Source organism: Xiphophorus couchianus, chromosome 15, assembly GCF_001444195.1.
Source record: "Xiphophorus couchianus chromosome 15, X_couchianus-1.0, whole genome shotgun sequence".
NCBI lineage: Eukaryota > Metazoa > Chordata > Actinopteri > Cyprinodontiformes > Poeciliidae > Xiphophorus > Xiphophorus couchianus.
In genome coordinates this window covers 21631644-21650281 of record NC_040242.1, presented here as the reverse complement: position 1 = coordinate 21650281, position 18638 = coordinate 21631644, and the positions used below count along the sequence as shown (strand labels likewise).

General features: G+C 41.1%; 2 protein-coding genes across 2 annotated transcripts; both read right to left on the bottom strand.

The window, feature by feature from the left end:
* Positions 1-852: 852 nt before the first annotated feature.
* Positions 853-12136, bottom strand: rpl7l1 (ribosomal protein L7-like 1). Its single transcript, XM_028040773.1, has 6 exons — positions 12039-12136; positions 7607-7715; positions 6166-6329; positions 2700-2837; positions 2501-2610; positions 853-1531 (listed from the first exon to the last, which is right to left on the bottom strand). Exons 1-6 carry the CDS (start codon positions 12050-12052, stop codon positions 1323-1325), a joined length of 744 nt encoding a protein of 247 aa, XP_027896574.1. The 5' UTR covers positions 12053-12136; the 3' UTR covers positions 853-1322.
* Positions 12137-13700: 1564 nt separating this feature from the next.
* LOC114158329 (neoverrucotoxin subunit alpha-like) lies at positions 13701-14990 on the bottom strand. Its single transcript, XM_028039702.1, has 2 exons — positions 14269-14990; positions 13701-14040 (listed from the first exon to the last, which is right to left on the bottom strand). The coding sequence occupies exons 1-2, from the start codon at positions 14753-14755 to the stop codon at positions 13844-13846; spliced, it is 684 nt and encodes a 227-aa protein (XP_027895503.1). The 5' UTR covers positions 14756-14990; the 3' UTR covers positions 13701-13843.
* Between the last annotated feature and the right edge of the window lie 3648 nt (positions 14991-18638).

Sequence of the window (18638 nt, the reverse complement as noted above, 5' to 3'; positions counted from 1 at the left end):
TTTCTGATGTCAATCTTACAACCATTTTGGGTAAATACTTTATTCATACAAATGTAGCTCATTCATACGGAGCCCCTTAGGGAACATGAGGAAAGTCTTTCTTTTGCAATAAGCTTTGCGTTCCCTCACAATATGCTTACTGCAATATCTAATTTGTATACAGTCACAAATGTCAATTTAAAATTTCCTCCATTTCTGCTATAGAGCCCCATACATTCATGCATGCTTGAGAAATTCTTTAATCTGCCATGGAAGCCATTCAATTGTGCAAAACGTCTGGGTGGACAAAGTGTCTCCTTCAAGGACAAAGTTCCTCCTCGGAGGTGCAGTTCCCGAGCCTCCGCCTCACAGAGTAGCCTTCCACTGCGGCTCTCCCACTCAGCTCCTTCAGACTAGCCAGAAACAATTAGCAAACACCTGGTGAAACTGCACATCTGCTGAGCTCTTTATACCAGCTGCTTCTTAGTGCAACACTGATAAAAACATTGTTAAAGGGTTAATAGAGGAGCCATGTTGTGATGACTTCCTGAAGGCGGAGCTTCAGAAAGAGCAGGAGTTTTTAAAGAGACAGAGGCCCAATTTCAAGGCATTAAGTTAGGGAGTAATACTTCTTTTAAGTCACATTTAACATTTTAATATATCATCTTCATATCAACTGGAGGTTTAGTTACTTGATTATGTTATAAAATGTCACCATGTGCCTAGAAAACCCAGAATACTGCCCCTTTAATATTCAGGTTTGTGTCATTTCACATAAAATTACTTGGAAAATCTTTACAGTGATCAAAAAAGAAAAAAAATTCACCTTCCAACATTTTCCACAATGCAACTAGCCCACACAATGACACTGTATTGTGTGTATAGTCATTTTTTAATGAAAATGTATCTGTATTAGCAGTAAATTACATTGACTGTGTAACTAAAATACAAACAGCTCAACACAGTAAACATGTTTGTAAAGAGTCATGAACCTGACTGATTTATTGGATCTATTACAGACAAAACTCCTCTGACAAACTGAGGAATGTTTCTGTGTTCATAATAAAGTCTCCATTTTCCACTGAACTCTTCTGCTTCAGTTCTTGTTCTCTGGACACATCATAACCTGTGCAAAACAACACGAATAAAGCTAAAGTCCTTATTTTACATGACTGGGTTATCTCCCAGGCTGCTGCAGAGCGACACCAAAACACCGGGAAACAGACACAGGATCAGAATCCGACCCGAGAAATACTCTCTCTCCATCTCTTGACATTTGCTCTGCGACAAACACGGCCTTCCTTTAAGGTGGAGCTCAGTGTCCGACGTCTTGTGCGCGTTTGTTAGTTGAGGAGTCTGATGATGGAGTTGATGTCTGTGGCTCTGAAGCCGGGGTTCCCCAGGTCCTTCAGCAGTCCGGCTTTATCCCTGGCGGCGTGGCGCGGCACCGACAGCTTGAAAGGCAACAGGAAGTTGTTGGCAGCTCGGAAGCTCTTGCCGACTGAGTAGATTTCGTGGATCAGGTCCTCCAGGCAGATGATGCCAGTTTTACCTGAAGGAGGAAGAAGGAAGTGGGTGAGGACTGAAACGTTGGAATGGTGGATCTATGCTGGGGAATTTGCAGAAAGAGCATCAATACTTGAAAGTGAGAACTTTAAGGGAAGCCAGAGCTTGTTTTATTTTATAGAACACAACAGAAGAATATATGAAGAGCAGGATTAGGGACGGACAGATCTCAAAATTTGGTCTGATACAGAGGGCCCATATTATTACTGCTGTTATGGCCAACATTATGCTTCCCCCTACGCTTTTGACACCATGAAAAAAACAACCACAGTGCTGATGATGCTTCTATATTTCAGTTAAACTCCTTGCAATCCTGCACAGAACCACCATCACTTGCTGCGTTTCCATTACAAAAGTATGCAGAACTTTGTCAATATTAGGCTAATGTAGAAAAACCACAATTCTGCAATTGAGGTGTTTCCATTAAATAAGAAACGCAATTAAAATCGCAAGTTTGTTCATGCAATAAATCGCTAAAAAGAATCATGCCATGGCATCACCCTTCAACTACTTCCTGTTGCCGTCGTCTTCTTCTTTGGTGGTTGCACCAATGTCAACAGTCGGTTGTTGACCACGTGACTTGTGTGATGAAAAAAGTGTTTCCAATGCAGTTCTGTGAAAACTAATTTTGATGCAGACGAAAAGTCACCTCATTGTAGCGACCAAACTTCACATCAAAAAACGTGAGATTATTTTATAAGTAAATGCCATGTTTCCATTGAGCAAATTTATTTTCAAAATGTCAAATTGGGTGATTGTATGGTCAATGAAAATGCAGCTACTGTCACATGACCAAACAAATATAACATGACAAAAACTCTCCTCCTCCACAAACCGGAATTGGTTGTTAATAGTGGTCCAGTGGACCGACACAGACTGACATCGATGTTAATGCTGATGTATCGTGCTTCCCTAGACAGGACCGGTCAATAGGGAAGTCACATTTGAGCCGTACCCATGTGCTCCTCGATGAGGGCGTTGTCAGTGAGGGGAACCCTCCTCCTGCCGATCCTGGTCTGGCCTCTCTTCAGAATCAGCTCGCGGACAGACTTCAAGTTGGGGAACCTGTTGGAAGGGTTCACCAGTGTTCACTCTGACCCAGATGGAAACCCAGATGAAACCGAGGTCACAGCGCAGCGGCCAGGATGACTCACCCCCACGCCACGTACGGCTCCACCATCTTCATCATCTCCATGGAGGTCTTATTTATCTTAATGAAGGTCCCGCTGAAGATCTTCCTCAGCCTCATCATCTGGATCACCTTCATCACTTTGGGGCTGATACCTTTGATCCTAACAGGACACAACAGCAGGGATTTAATAGACGGCATAAAAGAATGAAGTATAGGTTATAATAATAATAAAATAATAATAAAGATGTCTCTGTCCACAGTCACTGTTCAGATCAATAGACAGAGTTTCTTTACGTTTGAAGGAGTTAAATGCAAGACTTCTTAACACCTCTTAGTTTGGATCTGAGTATAATTCATATGGAATATAACTTAAGCCATGTCTGACCTGCAGATTTTCGTTTTTGTAACCCAAAGGAGAAAAACGTACAGCTGGATCATCAGGCAAGCAGTATAGCATTCCAGAGAAAATGAGAATTACAGATTATCCCTATTTATATATGAATTTACAGGATTAGAAAATGAAGCTGATTTTAATAACAAAGAGAGTAAAGTTTAATAAAGTGTAGATTTGAGTTCATGTTTTATTGAGAAAAAATGACAGCAGTACTGATGCATTTAGCTAAGAAAAAGAAAGAAAAAAAAGCCAATATATATAAAATTGACAGTTTTCATTTTGCAAGCTGACATGCCCTGCATCCACCAGATGGAAGCAGAGGACTAAAGATGCGTTCTTCTGCTGATTAAGGTGAAAGTTCATCAGGAATTATTAAAGGCCTGAACTTTAACTAGTGATGGATGACAGTAAGACAATATAAAAAGGAAGAAGATGTCTTTATATACTAAAAATGAGTCAAAGCTTTGCCATGGTGACATCTAGTGGCAGACTGGAATTACAGCAGCCTTGTCATAATTTAACAAAAACACCAGAACCAAAACCATGGTTTTAATCCCTACTGTGTCTCATTTAATTTGCATATTCAAAAACATCTTTGAATTTACACTTAGAATTTATAAACATGTCTATTTCTGTAGAGCCACAAAAACTAATGTTGAATATAAAACCTTCTATTCATGGCTGGGATTCATCCATCACCTAAAGCAGATTTAGCACAAGGATTCCCAAACCTTTCTGCTCCATGACGCCCGTGGACGCCCTTAGCAAACCCACAGACAATGATACAAAATATATAAAGTTATTAGAATGTTTTCCGTCACTTCTAAACACTATTCAATAATTATTATTACTGGCAGCCAACCAAAAAGATGAGCATGGCAAATATTTCAATAAATTACTTTAAATAAATATTTTTTTGATGACTGAAAATCATTGAATTTTAATGGGGAAAAAAAAAGATTAAATACTCATGACTAAAAAAACGGGTTGAGTTTGTTACTTTTGTATCTTCTGCCCATCTTTCTGAGGCTCCACTATCGCCCCCTGGTGGCCCCACTTTAAACAGCCGGTTTTAGCAGACTGAAAGTTTAGTCTCCTTTCACTTCATGGATGACATTCTGAATATCTTTTCATATCACAAACCAGATCAAGTCTGCAGTGCAGAGTAGATTTTAGTGGGCGATCAAACAAACAGTAGAAAGACAGTAGAAAGACTACTAGACAGACGTAGTGATAGGTCCTCATGTTTGTTTTTGTTGTTGTTGAGAAAGCAGCGCAAACATGTATAAGGGCATAAGGGGCGGGGCTACGAACACAAGAGAGAGAGAAAAAAAAGAAAGAGAGAGACTTTAGTGTATAGCAAGCCGTGTTTCCCCTGTGTTAGTGGAGCAGAGCCACCTGTAGCTGTGGGAGCGGCTGTGTGGCTGTGACCGGACTCCAGACTGAGACATGAACAAAGCTGCAGCTGATGTTTTAGGTTTTGGTTTCTGTCCTTCCTGCTGGTTGGCACTTGTCTCGTTCGGTTGACTGGCATTTGATTCCGGAACGTTCCAGTAAAGCTCGGACAACCAGGTCAGACAGTTGAATTTAAATACAAAGCGAATCAGGAATAGATATCCAGTTCAGTAGATGGCTCTGATTGAAACATTGTACAGTTCTTATCCGGAGCCTTGATATGATCCACGACGTAACCATTCACACTGTGATGATTATTTCGATAGGAAAACCAACAGAAGTCATGTTCTGCTTAAAGATACAACTTTATGAATATTTCAGCATATTAACTCTGTGTTCTGCTCTATGTTCAGACTGACTGATAACAGAAAGAAGAACTGAAACTTTCACTTTGAAATAACTACAATCCTTATTTCTAACAGCTGAGAATGTTGGGATTAAACCAAATATGTTTCAGTATTTATGGTATTATAAGCTTAAGTCATGAGCACTTTGTTTTACATTGCTCTGTAGTGAGTAGAAGGATATGCAAATATGTGCTTATTTCCTTAGACGTGATAGTGGAGGATTTGTATTGGTAGCCAGAATGATTTTCCTTCCACAGCAGCCCAGCTCCAAGCCAGGACTTAAAACTATCCCACAGAGCGACGGTTCCTGTCAATATCATCAAAAAGCAGAAGCAGCAGCAGTTTGTTTGACATTGATCTGATTGTGTTTGCCGACGCGTCCGAACAAAGCCAACGCCTTCGGTTAGTCAGAAGTGTGATGACCATTACCTGATGGCGGGGTGAACGGAAGCTAGTGTTGTCAGACAAAACAAGACATGTTGTGGTCCTCCAGCATATGTTCAACCTCATGAGTACGATCAAGATAACATGCAGATGGTGGCGCAGCCTGCATGAAGACTGCAACGGCTCCCATTGGCTGCCATCTGAATCACATGACTGTTCAGCGACAAAAGGTAAAGCAGGAAGTACGATCCGGCTATTAAACAGGTACTATACCCCATACCTATCCAGATAGGTATGGGGTTTTTCCTCCATTTTTAGACCTAAACTAGAAGTCAAACTAAATATAGTCTCAACTTATAAGTCCACACCAGGATGGAACAGTTTAGGGTTTTTCATAGTAGTTGAGTTTCATTTTATTGTGACTTTTTGTTTGTCTAATTCAGTTAACTTTAACTAGTTTTGAGAATGTGCTCTATAGTTTTCATCAGTTAAATATTTCGTTTTTATTAGTTGTAGTAGAAGTTTTAGTTTTTTTTATACTTGTAGGTACAGAATTCAAAACAGCCAAAGTATTGTGATTATGTATAAATTGATTGAGTAATGAATACTAAGGAGAAAATGATTTCAGTTATTGTTGAACAACCAACTGAAGCTTTCTCCAAACTTTTGCCGTCGCCATTTTGAGGACTAGTGCAAACATAAACAAAGGATGTTGTAGTTATAATTTCAGTATGTTTTAGTTTTATAAAATGTTATGTTATAGTTTTCCCCCCATTAATAACCGTTTTTATTTATTGCAGTTCACAAAAATGTCTTTTAAATTTCAGTTTTTGTTATTTTGTTTGTTGTAGTTAACTATAATAACCCGAGTTTGTTTAGTTATCCCATGTCTGAGAGGAAGTACTTACTCTCTGATGCGCACAGCAAAAGCCAGCTTGTTTTTTTCGGGCGGCAGAGGGGCCGGGGGCCTGCGCTCGTTCCTTCGGATGCGCGTCTCATCTCGGTGCTTTTTGTGGCTTTCTTTCAAGAAATCCTCCAAACGCTTGAACTTGAGTGGTTTGCCTTTCGTTACCTGGGAAACAGAACCATGCAGGTGAGTGGTACAGCGGTGGAAAGGAGAAGAAAGTAGTCCAATATTTACACCAACGTTAACTCATTTTTCAATTAGCCTCTAATTAAATAGCAATAGAAGAGCCGTTTATATAATTTGCTATTTATTAGCCAATGGGCTCGTCTCTGTTGAGATATTTTTCTGTATAACTTCATATACACAGTAGAACAAAGAGCTACACAGTGACGACTTCACAACTAGGAAGCATCATAACGCTGTGCAACTACAACTTCACTATTGCAGATACAGCAGCTATACTGACTTTTAAAATTGACCTCAGGCGTCCATGTTTTAGTTGTTAGTGTTAGAAAAACTAAAATCTGACATCCTTCAACAAAACGCCTCTTCATAATTTCTTACCTTTGGCGTTGCCAGCTAAAGAAAGTCCCATCTCTGAACATATTCAGCATGCTAGAGTGTCAAACGTCTAGCAGCGCCTCGCTCTTTTATTCTCAGCCCTCAATATTTAGGCTCAAACAAATGAGTATCATTGAATGGTTATTTTGTAAATATCAAACATGTCTGAATTAGCTTGGTTAATGCCAGCCCCTTGTACTACGCCTTGCTGCAGCTACTGAGAAACGATTCCCCGCCTGGAGTCAAAGTTCTAAATAATTGGATCTGATTTTACCTAATCGCTAACGTTTGGCTGTGAGGTATGTAAGGGGTGAGTCATGCTATGAAGCTTACTGGAAATGGAATGCTTCTCTAGCATTTAACCTAGCTACTTCATGACTATTAACGGACGCAACTAGAGAATTTTGCCAAACATCGTGGCGATTAAGGTCAAGACATCTTTGCCAGCAAAGATGGCGTGGAGGCGCCATCGCTGCCTCGATGGCGCAGAAAACAGTGAAGAAGAGCAGCCAACTTTCCGCTTGCTTTCACTTTAATTGTTCCATATTTGGAAGCGTGGCCAACACGGACTTAACGGCTTCGTTCACTTCCTCCACACAGGCAGATTAGAATTCTAAAAATCAAAGTCATTGTTCACAACTTCTCCTCCTGTTCTGATTGGCCCGGTAGAAACATCTACTCAAGAAATTGAGCTCAATGGGAGAAATCCCAGACGGTTCACTGAAGGGAGATGAGAATCCAGAAGAATTGTGTACGAAGACAATGGTCAGGTCAGTAATATCAATTGTTTGACAAGCATAATTTACACGACTTTGCTCAATTCAAACACTGATATACTGTAGCTCCTTTAAGCCAGGAATCGGAGTCATCTTTCCACTCACCTTTCTTTTCTCTAGGAGCGCAAGTTTGGCTTGAGTGGCCTTGATGGCCTGGTATGTTTTCCTCTTCTTAAGAAGATACTCTGGAACTAGCTTGATCACCTTCTTTGACCTGGAATGATCAAAACACAAAAAAGTTAAATACAAAACAAGACGTTATTCCCTGTCACTGTTATCAGTTTATGTTTGCCATGCTTCTATTGGCTGACGTTTCTGCTCCGGTCATTTGATTGGTGAATGCGCTGTTACAGGAGAGCCTCTTCCTCCTGCCTCCACGCAAACATGGCGCAGAAAACAGCAGCAGCCAAGCACACACAGACTTTCGTGAAAGTCTTCAAACCAGAGGAGTGTCTGATGGAGGAACGTCTGATGAAGGTAAAGTTAGACCTGTCTAACTTCTATTTGGAATTTCTAGATTAGTGATTATATCCAGTTTTTGCCTTGTACAAAAATAGTCAATTTAAACTGACATTTGTACTGGGCGTGGATGGACAGTGTACCAAGTTACTCTGTTTTTCACAATGTGAATGTATTTATAATTCTCATGAAGGTATATGCGCATCGTGTGCTCTGGAAAGTTTTATAACTTTGCTCGTTCATAGTATAATGTAGAGCTAATCCAACGTAAACTTGTCGTAACGTATTTTTTTAGCTAGAGGACTGCTTTTCCGATTCGAGCCCTCTCGTTCTCCTTTCTTTCCAAGAACCTTTACGTATAGTTAGGCACGTAGCGTTACTGGAACTATGTGACAATTTGTGCCATCTCAAAGTTATTACGCTGAGGAGTCGCGCTTCATAGTCAACGTGTTACTCTGGAAATTTCACTGGGGTTGTTGGAGGAAGTTTTTAGCCTCCTCTCCTCTCTGCACACAGAGGCTGTGCAGAGACCAGTGGACAAGAGCTGGAGAAGTAAAACTCCTCAAAAAAGTGTGAAGAACATAAAGTAAGACATTGCTCTACTTTCTTGAGTTTTCAAGCCGAAGAAGCAGCTACTAACGGGATTGACAGCATCTAGTTTTTGATATGTATAGATTACTGTAGATGTCATCTGAGATTTTTATTGTGTAGCAGCTTCTTTAGCACAGTGTACCGACTCAGCAAGTTTGTGCAAGTCTATTTGTACTTTGCATGTGTAAATGTGTACCTTCCACACTTTAAAATTTCTCTGTGCTGACAGATAATGATGTTTGTAGTTTTAGTATAATGTTTAGCTGCACTTAGGCCTGTCACGATAGCAAATTTTGCTCAGCGATTAATTGTCTCAAAAAATTATTGCGATAAACGATAATATTGTTTGAAGACCTTTTTACACTGATTTAATGTAAATGACGTAATAATGCATGTGATTTCCTGCCAAAGATAGATACACTTTATTTTCAAAAGAATATTTAACACTGGAGCTGATAAACAAAATAAACAAAACAACCAAAAACAAAATGGATTCTCAGTCTCCATTAACAAAAAATGTACTTGATAAAACCTAAACAACATAAAGCCAAAGTGTAAATAAATACTGCATTCAACCAAAAGAGTGCAGATTATGAAGTCTGTATATTATGTTGCCCTTCAGTAATAATTAGATTTAAATAGAGAAGATGGGCACATCGACTACCTGATGCAATAATTCACACTACATGATTTTATTGCTCCTATTTTTCCCCTTACAACAATCTTAGAAAGTTGGTCTTTCTAAGATTGTGTGGTGTGTTACTGTAGATCCTCGTTGCCGCTCTGATCTAAATCAGGTTTTTTCCCCGACTGGGATCTTAACGCAGCCTGTTGAATGTGACAGGTAGCCAATCAGAAAGCGAGGATTCTCCTCTGAGGGGAAATTACATCGGGGAATCCCAAACAGCTGACACGGCGCAACCTTAAGTCCAGCGGACATTGGAGATGATATGTGGAAACAACATTAATGTTTATTTAACATGCAAAGAATATAGAAATGACAAGAGGAGGAGTTGGAGCGAAATTGCTACTGCAGTTGATAAACCCGGTAACTTTTCAGCTGTTCTTCGTTAACGTGACGTAAACAGGTTCTAATGATTTTCATTCAGTCAGGACTGACACTAGCCACATGCATTGCAGGTAGATTGTAGTAAAGCATTGATTAATGCCTGGTTTTAAAATTAGTTCACTGGACGTGTAGCCATTATTTTGTGCCCATTGTTGGACACCACACGGCAGGAACGAACCCGATCTAACCGTTATACCTAGGATTTCTGTCGGCTAATGTGTGATCTGTCAGGGTTTGAAAATGGGCCGACAGCTCTAAGATCGTGTCATGTGCGTTGGGCTTTACACTGAGGAAATGAGGAAGGGAGGGTCAGTGGAGAGCACCGGAGTTGAGCCTTTTTTCATTCGGTGTCATTAACAGAAAGAAAAAGAGACGATAATGCCGATAATTGAAATGACGTCGATAGTTTTAATTTATCGTACGATTAATCGATTTATCGTTTATCGCGACAGGCCTAGCTGCACTGTCCCTGACAGAAAGTGGTTAAGATTTCAACTAGATTCATATCTTACATGCTAACAAATAATCGTAGCTGGTTGCAGAGAAACAAGCTCAGGGCTCCCATTAGTCGTTATCGTGAGTTAAAATTTTCACGAAAGTAAAATGCTCTGTTTTTGTGGCGCATCTGTATCTTATTTTGAAGGGATATGTAAACGTTACCATAGCGACCAGACTCAGAGCGTTAGGGCAGCGGTCGAGACGAGATGAGAGGAGTAGAGCTTGTGAGTTTTAAGTCTGGTTCACACGGCACGATTTAAGGATTGTCGGCCGATTTTCCAAACCTCAGTGACCACAGAGCCGATAAAAGTCCAACAGGTTCAATCGGTTCGTGTGTCCAGCCACACGGCAGGAGCAACACACCACAGAACCGATTCCAGAAGAAAATCTAGTAAAACCCCCAACACACCATGCGCGAATTTAGAATAATCAAACACAGATGACGATGTGGAAGCAGCAGTGATAGTTTGTGGCTCATTTTAAAAGACGAAACAAAAAGAAAAGGCGTTTGATAAAAGATGGCGGAGCAGCCGCTCTATTTGCTGCACTATGATTTGGAGGTGAGTTATGTTTGTTTGTTCACATCTTTAACTGAATAAACATAACCACATATAATAAACATATGTGGAAATGTTTATTACTATATGTAAAGGTCATTTGTATATATCACCTCTGATGTCCACCGGACTCTCAGTTGCCATGTCAACGGTTTAGGATTCCTCTCTGTTCTTACGTCACTGCGCTTTCTGATTGGCTACCTGTCACATTCAACAGGCTGCGTTCTCCTCCCAGTCAGGAAAAACCCCACAGGCTGCGATAATCAGGCCAAGAAAACATAACACACCAGGTAACACACTGCAGGACGTTGTAAGATTGTCGTAAAGAAAAAATCGGGCAAAAAACCCCCAAAAGGCTTTCAGTCCTTGTAAAGTTTGGAGCACGATAATCAAAATGGAATAAATCGATAATTGTGACAGAACAAAGAAAAGGTTTAGAGTTGATTGATACACAGACAGATGAGATTCCCCGAGTTAACCCAGTGCGGCCCTTTACCATCATTAGTTGGTCGTGTTTTTAATAATAAAACGTGTTTATTATTATTAAGTCTTTGGTGCAAAAAACGGATTGAAAGTCGAATTTATTCACTGCATGTTTATGTCTGTTAAGGTTGAGATGGAACTGAACATGAAAACGGCCTTTAACCCATTCAGTCAACCAGCAAAACAGAGACACAATCAAAACTGTCAGATGATTTATTACCCGCGATAATAACTCAAAAATAGTCCAAATTAGGATGTATTTTTATTTCTTTCCTACTTACGGAAGGTTTCTGTTCATATCATAGGTTTGTAGTGATATAAGATATAAAACTTCAGATATTTCACAACGAGATGTTAACATTCATGGAAAAAACTCACATAACCTTATATTAAAGCACAAAGTACGGCGGCCACCATAAGAAAGGCTTACAGTGTTCAATTATGCCGCATGAACTGATCAGTACAGTATTGCGAGGGAACGCAAAAGAAAAAAATGTCTCATGTCCCTTAGAGGGCTCCGTAGAAATGTCCCCAAATTTAGTCTTAGAAATCTGGTCACCTTAGTTTCACAAAATAAGATTTTTTGGTAACTACCCGAGCGACACAAGTTATGCAACATTAGTCGCGATCACATTATAGCCAGTATATAGCGACATCAATTTATTTTTCTCACGATATTTACAAAATGTAGAATCCGAGCGTCATATGGTGCGGTTCAAAATTAGACGCCAAATTTACTGATTTTAAGCATCATCTAGCCATAAATAATTATTTTTTTAACCACTTAGTCAAGGGAAATCTGTTCGTAAGGGCACAGAACAACGAAAACTTACAACAGAACCCAGGATGGATTTAGATATAAAACACAACTAATACTTACTCGTTGTCGGCCATGCTTACATACCATTTGCACCGGAAGCAAAATCCGGGGAACGACGTCTTCTTCTTCTTCTTGTTTTATGGCGGTTGGCAAACAACTTGTAGGTGCATTACCGCCACCTTCCAGACTGGAGTATGAACCAGATGCAAACCCACTATAATCTTCCCATAATTCCTGTCCTCCTAAAGAAAACTAAAAATGTTGCTGAACACTACATCCTCAGACGATTTTTGCAGCAAATTTCTAATATCTAATTTATTTTTGTTTCTATTTAACTCTCTGATTAACACCTCTCTTTTCTGATTATATTTATTACATTCTAGAAAAATATGCTGTATTGTTTCTGACTCTCCACAATATCTACACAAACCTGTACTATGTTTGTTAATTATTTTCAGAGTACTATTTAACCCCGTATGCCCAAATCTGGATATAACATCCTCTTCTTTTTTTATTCCTATTACCTTTCCTACATTCCCCAACTTTTTTTTGAATGCCATAAAAAAAATCTTGCATTGTCTTCTCTATCCCATCGTTCCTGCCATTTCTTTTTAATATAAGATTTACTTATACTTTTGACCTCATTTTTGCGTATTTTTCCGGGGTACGTCACTAAAGGAAGTGACGTATCAATTAAAAAAAACAAAAAACGCTTGAATGAAATTCCTTAATTTATCATTTAAATATTGATTTTAATTGAAATCAATTAAAGTATAGACATTATACTTTAATTCATGGGTTTTCTACAGAGTTTCATGTCAAAACAATAAAAATCTTTGATCACTGGACATTATCCAAACTACTTCAAGTAAACATTGAACTAAGACAAATTTCTAACAACTATTCCAAGGTTTCAAGTTCAGCATTCACTGTAACATGTTTTAAAAAAAACTAAGTATAACTTCTTTATTCATCTGTTGATTTGATGGTTGACAATTAGCAGTGAACCACACTTCACTGTTGGCCATAGAAACAATGATTAAATACAATCAGCACTTTTATGGTGCTTTTCTGTGTTTTTATTTCATGAGCTGTGCCATAATATGATCTGCAAGCAAAACTTGATATCTGAGAAAACAACATGATGTATTATTCTTTTAAGGACTATGTGACAAGATACAGTTGAGCTCAAAATAATGTTTCCCCATGGCAGATTTAGGGTTGACATAATCTTTTAATTTTACCAAAATGTTTTTTTTTTTCCATCTAGAACTAATATTGATGTTTTGGAGCGGCACAGCAGGAGTTCCAAATTGAACAGAGAGAAAACCTGAGAATGCAGCTATAGATTAAGGTGGTGACAGGGAGACCTTCTAACCTCCAAGACTAGGAGCTCATCATCATAAATCATCATCTACTGGAAAAATGCTAGCCTCAGTCTTACTCTATCAGGATTATAAACTATGTAGGGTTTAAGTGGAGGTCAAGAGCAGAAAAATGCCTCTGCTGATCCTCAGAGCCAAGCTAGGCAGATTGTTTCTCATCTGCAACGCTAATGGGCAGGACTTAGTCTGCAGTAATTGTTGGCTGAATAAATGTAGAAACCTGGATAAACATGGTCAGTGAATGTCATTTTAAAGGTGTAGAGGTGCTCTAATTTGTCACATGACACCTTGTAGAAAGACAGTGGGCCACCTTTCAAATCCAGATACACTCCAATGATTCTGCAGCCACCAGCAGGAGCTCCGCCGCTCCATAATTCGCCATTGCGCCAAGCCTAAACCCACTATTTTGGCCAAAATACCAAGACTTGTCTTCCTCCCCAAGGCACAAACCTTTCCTTTCAATTGATTTGTATGCAACACCTACACTGACGTAAGAAGCCTCACGCCACTCCACCTCCCAGTAACAGCTTCCTTACACAGAACCTGAGGCTTATTAAACTTATCTGGGTGATCAGGACAGTATTGCCATGTTGATGTACATTCTGCCTTTTTGTTTTCTTCTGAAAAAATGAGATAATAATTTGCTGTGTTTGGGTCGAGTGTCAGATCACAGGCGTCTGGTGGAAAAACAAAAGGACAATCTGTTAATTAAACACCGAAAAACAGTTTGTCACATCTTGTTGAATATTGCAGATAGCTTATCTTAGGTAAGATTGAACACTCCTTGGGAATGACACCAAATAAAAGTTTACTTTGACAGATTTAATTTTCAAAGTAGCTGTAATTCTAACCGAGAGTATTTTTCTTACTTGTTTGCTGAATCTGAAAGCAGACACATAACTTACACAAGATGAGGTCTTCTTTGTTTCTTATTGTCTTCACTTCTGGGACTTCTGGCTTTGAAAAATTCTCTGACACCAGTCTGCCTTGCTTGTAATGGTAGATGCTTGCTCCTTGAATTTTGGGATTTTGCATGGCGGCTACAAGGAAATGGAATTTGACATTGGCCTTCAGGCCTTTGGCCATGTTTTGCAAATCTTGGGCTTTGCTCCTGAGTTCGTGAATCAAACTGTTTGAATGGTACCACTGGTTTTGTTTAGGTGCAGAGACTTGCTTGAAGCCAGGCATATCATGTGAATGAAGGGAATTCTCCAACTGATCGAGGTAAGGGTCCAGGGCCTGCTCCAGAGAAGTGAAAGTAAAACACAGAGTGTGGACCACATCTTGAGAAAAAACTTCTTTCAGCTGGCGCTCATTGGAGATGATTTTAATGCCCTCCATTGCACCCAGACAGATCTCGAGGGCAGTAACCTCTGCCTCTTTGTCTGACATCCACTTATCTAAATTGTCATGACTGAATGGTGACTTGTTTCAGTCGTCAAACAGTTTTTCAACCAAACTATCGTTTTCTTTTCCTGCGCAAATCAAAGGAAATATTTCCTTAATGATACCTCAGAGGTGCTTTTCATACTTTTTGCAAAGGTTTGAAAATTTCAGCACATTATTTGTCAGGATTTGAGTTTTCTGTGTGTTTATTTTAAATTTTGGTGTCTTCTGAGTCTCTGTGTTGTCCTGTCTTCCCCTTGATTGTTCCCAGGTGTTACTCGTTCCCTCAGTGTATTTAACCCCACCTGTGTTCTTTGTTCCTTGTCGGGTCCTTGTCTCATTTGGCTTGTCGTATGTGTCGTCTCCGTCAGCTGTCCATTGGTATATCCTGTTTGCTACCAGTGTTGAGCCTTAGCTTCCGCTCAGCTGTGCTGCCAGGTTTATTGGACTTTCTGGATTATTTTCACCATTAAATCACCTTATTCATCTCGTCCTGGGTCTGCTGCGTCTGCCTCACCACTCACACCACCACTTCATGATAGAAGGACCCAACCAGACCAATCGGTGAGGCTCTCTCAAAAATGGATCCAGCAGGATTAGAACTATGTCGAGGAGGTGGCCAAACCTTACTCCGCCCTTCAGCGCCTGGGAATTGCCACTTGACTTGTTCTACTGCTGGACTACTGGATCCCGCGACTTCCGCACCTGGGGCTGGAGGAGTTGGAGCAGGAGGCAGAGGGGGAGCGCCTGACAGCTATTGCCGTGCTGAAAGGCAACCCTCTGCCTCCCAAGCCGGACTATCTCTCTGTCAGCCCAGCTCCAGCGTCTCCGGGACTGTAAGGACACTGGGTGGGGACCAGGAAATTCAACCACACACAGGAGTTGCAAAGGAAAAAAAGTTTAATTAAATTTTCAGATACTGGTGCGGCTCAGGATGTGGTCATCTAACACAGCACTGAGAATGGAGGAGAGAAGCTGGTGATGCACTGATGGAGGGGTAACTTAGAAATGTTCAGCTTAACTGACCTGTAGTGCAGAGAACCCAGGAAGAGACTAAGACGATAATCCGGCAGAGGTCATACACAGGAGAGCGGAGAGAGCAAACTTAGCTTGAGGGGCAGGCAATAGTCGATGGTCGCAAGGCAAAGCTTGGGTCAGGGTCCAGAAATCCAGAACAGTTGGGATCCGTGAAGGGCTTGGCAGGGGGGGTCAATCCGTGGATAGAAAAGGGTCAAAGAAACACTGAAGGCTTTTAAGGAAACGCTGGATCTCTACTGGCTCGTGGCTGTCAATAATCTGGCAAGGAGGCAGAGGCTGAGAGGAGTTTAAGTAGGACAGGGACCAGGTGGAACAGGTAAGCAATCAGCAGGCATGGCAGGTGAACTGAATGAGTGTTAATGCACAGCATAGACAGGACAGAACATGGATCATGACAGGGACCAGCACTTCCAGCCGGCGCTCCCGAGCCCGCTCCAGCCGGCGCACCAGCCTCAGTCCCTGTGTCTATATGGGCTTCCAGATGACCAGGCTGGCATCTGGCCATCAGGCGACTAGGCTGGTGGCGTGGCCAGCCCCTGTTAGTGCTCCTAGTGTTCCCTTGTTGTCCCTAGTGTTCCCTCCGAGTTTCCTAGTGTCCTTTCCGATTTCCCTAGTGCTTCCTCTGAGGTTCCCAGTGCCTCCTCTGAGTTCCCTATTGTTTCCTCGTTGTTTCCTAGTCCCTCCTCCGAGTTTCCTTGTGCTCCCTACTCATTTCCTAGTGTTTCTAGTGTTTCTTCGTTGTCCCCTAGTGTTACTTTGTCACCCCCTAGTGCCCTTTCCGAGTCTCCTCTCCTTAGGTGCTCCTCCCGAGTCCCCCAGAGACTCTTCGTTGCCGCCTCTAGGAGGCCTCAGAGCTCCACCTTTGCCTCCAGGAGTTCGACCCCTGTCGCCCGCCGGACCCGCCTCCTGTGGCCCGGCCCCTGCGGCGACGTCGCCCGCCGGACCTTCTCTGTGGGTCCCTCCTCCTGCGCCACGGACGCCCACCAGACCTTCCCCATGTGTTTGGCCTCCTGCGTCTCCGCCCACCCTGGTTGGGCTGGGTTATTTTTAGTTTTAGACTCTTGGCCGGTTCCTGCGCCTCTGCCCACCCTGTTGGGTTATTTTTTGTTGTATTTTGGACTCTGGATCCCCATCCAGGGTCCCTCCGCCCACCCTTGTTTGTTTCGGACTTGTTTTTTTTTTTTGGGCGTCTGGGAGCCGCCCTTGGGGGGGGGGATACTGTCAGGATTTGAGTTTTCTGTGTGTTTATTTTAAGTTTCGGTGTCTTCTGAGTCTCTGTGTTGTCCTGTCTTCTCCTTGATTGTTCCCAGGTGTTTCTCGTTCCCTCAGTGTATTTAACCCCACCTGTGTTCTTTGTTCCTCGTTGGGTCCTTGTCTCATTTGGCTTGTCGTATGTGTCGTCTCCGTCAGCTGTCCATTAATATATCCTGTTTGCTACCAGTGTTGAGCCTTAGCTTCCGCTCAGCTGTGCTGCCAGGTTTATTGGACTTTCTGGATTATTTTCACCATTAAATCACCTTATTCATCTCGTCCTGGGTCTGCTGCGTCTGCCTCACCACTCACACCACCACTTCATGACATTATTTTAAATATGGGTTAAGTTCTTCAGCGATGTGTCCTCCAGAACTTCATTGCATCTTATGTCAAATTGGCTCAGATCTTCAAACACATCTTGTGCTTTAGTGATTAGCCCTTCACAGATTTCCTCCATTACTGCAGGAGCGATTGAGTCGTATTTCTTCAGTGGTGTCAGAAACACTTCCACTGGTACAGAATTATTCTTATTTTCTCGAAGAATCTTTGAAAGATTCTGGTAGGTCTTGAGTGCATCTTCAAAACTTGTTGGGTTATCAAGGAGGAAATCTCCATAAAATTGGCAATTGATGCTTTTCTGAAGGGACTTTTAATGTAAACCTAATATTATTTCTAATTCCAATAAGAATCATGCTAAAAAAAATAACAACAAAAATATTGCTAAAATCTAACAGCATTATTTCGCAGACCATCCATTACAGCCTTGTAACTGGTCAGAGACAATTCTTTCAGTTTTCTCTTCATTCAGCTTTAAAAAAAACTTTCAGGTATAAACTAAGTTAGCTAATAGAATCATTCTCGGCTAAATCTGTGTGGAATGCAGCATCTGACGTTCAGTATGAATACTGTAAGGCACACACACCTCTCCCATACTTTCCTTTCCCTCAGCCAGCAGCTGGATTTAAAAGGGAATAAATAAAAAAAAAACAACAACACACACACACACTGCATCTTTTAATATGGACCAGTAGCATTTGAGTCTTTCGTCTCTAGTTTTAAGAAAGGTTCCCACATGCTCTCATTCACCTCTATCTGACAGTGTAGCTTGTGGATGAGCCGGTCACAACAGGGTGGTCTCTGAGAGTGTCATGAACCATTCCATATAGGTGGTTAGCTTAATCCTTCCAGTGTCTTAATATGACCCGCCTGGCTGTGGCGAGGGCTGTATTTATCCATTGTTCTTTTTTTGTTCCTATTTTGGCTTTATAATCCAAGAAGTTAAGGAATCCCAGTGTAGGTGTCAAGACCAAGGGTGCTGCTAATTGTTCCCATGACATTCTGCCAATAAGAAATCAGGTTCCAATAAGTATTGGAGTGACTTAATTTACCTGTAAATAATTTAACTGGTGTCTGTTCAGAATTTTGAGCTGTGATGAACCTCATTACTGAACAATTCTTAGCTGTCCAGTGGGTGATGCTGTTGAGCCACGTTTGACAGAAAGCCTTTCCAGCTTCTTATTGCCATGGTGATGATGAGTGGCTCATTATGGTCCCCTGTAGACTTGGTGTTCCTATAGTTAACCTGAGAGGAAACACG